We start from the raw sequence: 2,637 nt of genomic DNA, 5'->3' as shown, positions 1-2,637 counted from the left end.
AATAATTCATATTAAAGGAATTACGTATTATAACAATAATAACAAGGTAAATTATATGGTAAAGATGTAAGTTTACAAATTTTTTCTTTAATAGAATGAAAGAGAAATTAATAAAAGTAGAATTCACATTTTGAATAATAATAAAATAATAAAAAATAACTATAAAAAAAATTATACTCTCTTTATACCACTCTAATCTATACAGTAGAGTGGCCCATAATAAGAATAATAAGATACGTGTATAAAGAAAATTACAATGTGTTTAAATGATGAAAATAGGCATATGAGTGAAAAGTTTAGTTGTGAGTTGTGACACTTAGGTGATATTTGGAAGGTAAGAGTAAATGGAGCGGTGGCAACGTAACCGCTTTAACCTATGGTCTCAAATTAAAACCAAGGTTTGTTTCTATATTTATATATACATATATACAAACGTATTCTCGAAGACAAGTCCAGTTGTGAATGCTTTGTCTCTTCATTCCAAAGAAGGAAACTAACCTAGCCTTCTCAATTCCTCTATTTCTCATTATGTAGTAATAATTTACAAAACCACATACCCTACCCACTAACACTATACAAATCTTCATTTGGATCTCAAAGTAAGTTGATAAAGTAAAGATAGGGTAATGGGGAGGCCACCTTGCTGTGAGAAAATTGGGATCAAGAAAGGGCCTTGGACTCCTGAGGAAGACATCATCTTAGTCTCTTATATCCAAGAACATGGACCTTCCAATTGGAGATCCGTTCCCACCAATACAGGTAATGTAATTAATTAACTAGCTAGCTAGTAATTATTTTTAATTAATTAATTAATTAATTTGTTTTATGTTTAATTTTCTAGGGTTGATGAGATGCAGCAAGAGCTGCAGGCTTAGATGGACTAATTATCTTCGACCAGGTATCAAAAGAGGTAACTTCACCGACCATGAGGAGAAGATGATTATCCACCTCCAAGCCCTTTTAGGGAATAGGTATTCTGGATCTCTAATTTGCTAATAATTTTATATTAATTATCTAAAACAAGTCAAATGATGAGCTGGTTATATAATGGCTGCAGATGGGCTGCTATAGCATCCTACCTTCCACAAAGAACAGACAATGATATTAAGAATTACTGGAACACGCATCTGAAGAAGAAGCTCGCCAAGAATCAAAGCGGAGCGGCCGAAGACGGCGGCGACTACCAAGATGGAAACTCTTCAAGATCCCAGCCAAAGGGACAGTGGGAGAGAAGGCTTCAGACAGATATTCACATGGCCAAACAAGCCCTGTCTGAAGCCTTGTCCCTCAGCAAATCCTCCAATAATAACAACATGTCTTATCTGACTCCTCATCATCTTATCATGCTTCCACATTTGTCACAAGAACAAGCCACGCTGCTTCTTCTTCTTCTTCTTCGTACGCCTCAAGCTACGAAAACATATCCAAGTTGCTGGAGAATTGGATGAAATCCCCGAACTCGTGTGCTGAAATGACCACGAATTCGGGAAATTCATTTAGTTCTAATAACAGCGAAGCAGATCATGGCTTTGATTCTCTCTTGAGCTTCAAATCCGACGATGAAAGGAAACCAAAGTACTTGTCCTCATCAGAGGCGCAGCAACAGGTGCCTCTAACGTTGCTCGAGAAGTGGCTCTTTGATGATGGTGCTGCTCAGTGCCATGAAGATCTTATGAACATGTCATTGGAGGAAAGTACTTCAGGTTTGTTCTAGAAAAACAAAGACACAAACAAGGTTCAAACTAGGAATTAATTAGGGTTCCTTTTCTTATGGTTTCTTTTCTTCCAATTTCAAGTGTTGCTGAACTCTTTGTGTAAATGGAACTATGTTTAGGTGTCAAGAGTAACTTCCCTAATTAGTTTCGCTCCCATATATCAAGAATTGTTCATTATTATTATGAGTGTATCTGTTAATTATTAATAATTAAGAGTTCAGTTTATGTATGTGTATTATTTGACCTTAATTAATTTAATTATTGTTTCAAAGTTGTTTCGGTTATTACAAATTGTCTAGCTTGCTAGGGTTAGTTCATACGAAGAATTTTATTAGAATTTTATCAACGTTATATGTTACCAATCCTTTAACTTTGATGGAGGACTACTTAAAGAATGGATCGATCCTTCCATTCATCTTAAAATTTAGTGAAGTTGGATCATGAAAATTAATAATAAATAAAAAAAAACCTAATAATCTATTTTATTGCCTCTTTTTAGGGTTACTGATGAGAACAGAAGCAGCGCATTCCATAACAAAGAATCCATCTGAATAATGATAGTTAGATGTTATTTTCTTGAACTCCTTTTAGAATCTTTGATATGTTAATATTAAAGTATTTAGAGGGAACAAAAGAGTATGTAGAAATTAATTGTTATTATAAAAAATAAGACTTTGTTAATTATGATGATTTCAAGTGTGTCATGTAAGCAATAGTCACATATTGATTAAGATTGGATGTCTTCATATTTTGCTTTAAAATGTGATCTTTGTCCCTTTTATGGATTTTTTAATTAAATTTATGAATTTGAATCTCTCCAAATTTAATTTAGATTCTTATAACTACTTGATGAACATTCTAGAAAAATTCAAGAACTAGTATAATTTATTATTTTTGGTTAATTCTTGTAATCGTTATTAAT

General features: G+C 33.1%; 1 protein-coding gene across 1 annotated transcript; it reads left to right on the top strand.

The window, feature by feature from the left end:
- Positions 1 to 487: 487 nt before the first annotated feature.
- LOC130944589 (transcription factor MYB94) lies at positions 488 to 1,939 on the top strand. Its single transcript, XM_057872976.1, is given in 4 exon segments — positions 488 to 759; positions 842 to 971; positions 1,058 to 1,313; positions 1,316 to 1,939. Coding segments are annotated over 4 exon segments (918 nt in total). The 5' UTR covers positions 488 to 626; the 3' UTR covers positions 1,715 to 1,939.
- Positions 1,940 to 2,637: the final 698 nt, after the last annotated feature.

The sequence above is a fragment of the Arachis stenosperma genome, chromosome 1, assembly GCF_014773155.1.
Source record: "Arachis stenosperma cultivar V10309 chromosome 1, arast.V10309.gnm1.PFL2, whole genome shotgun sequence".
In the NCBI taxonomy this organism is placed as follows: domain Eukaryota; kingdom Viridiplantae; phylum Streptophyta; class Magnoliopsida; order Fabales; family Fabaceae; genus Arachis; species Arachis stenosperma.
This window is presented reverse-complemented; position numbering and strand designations above follow the sequence as displayed.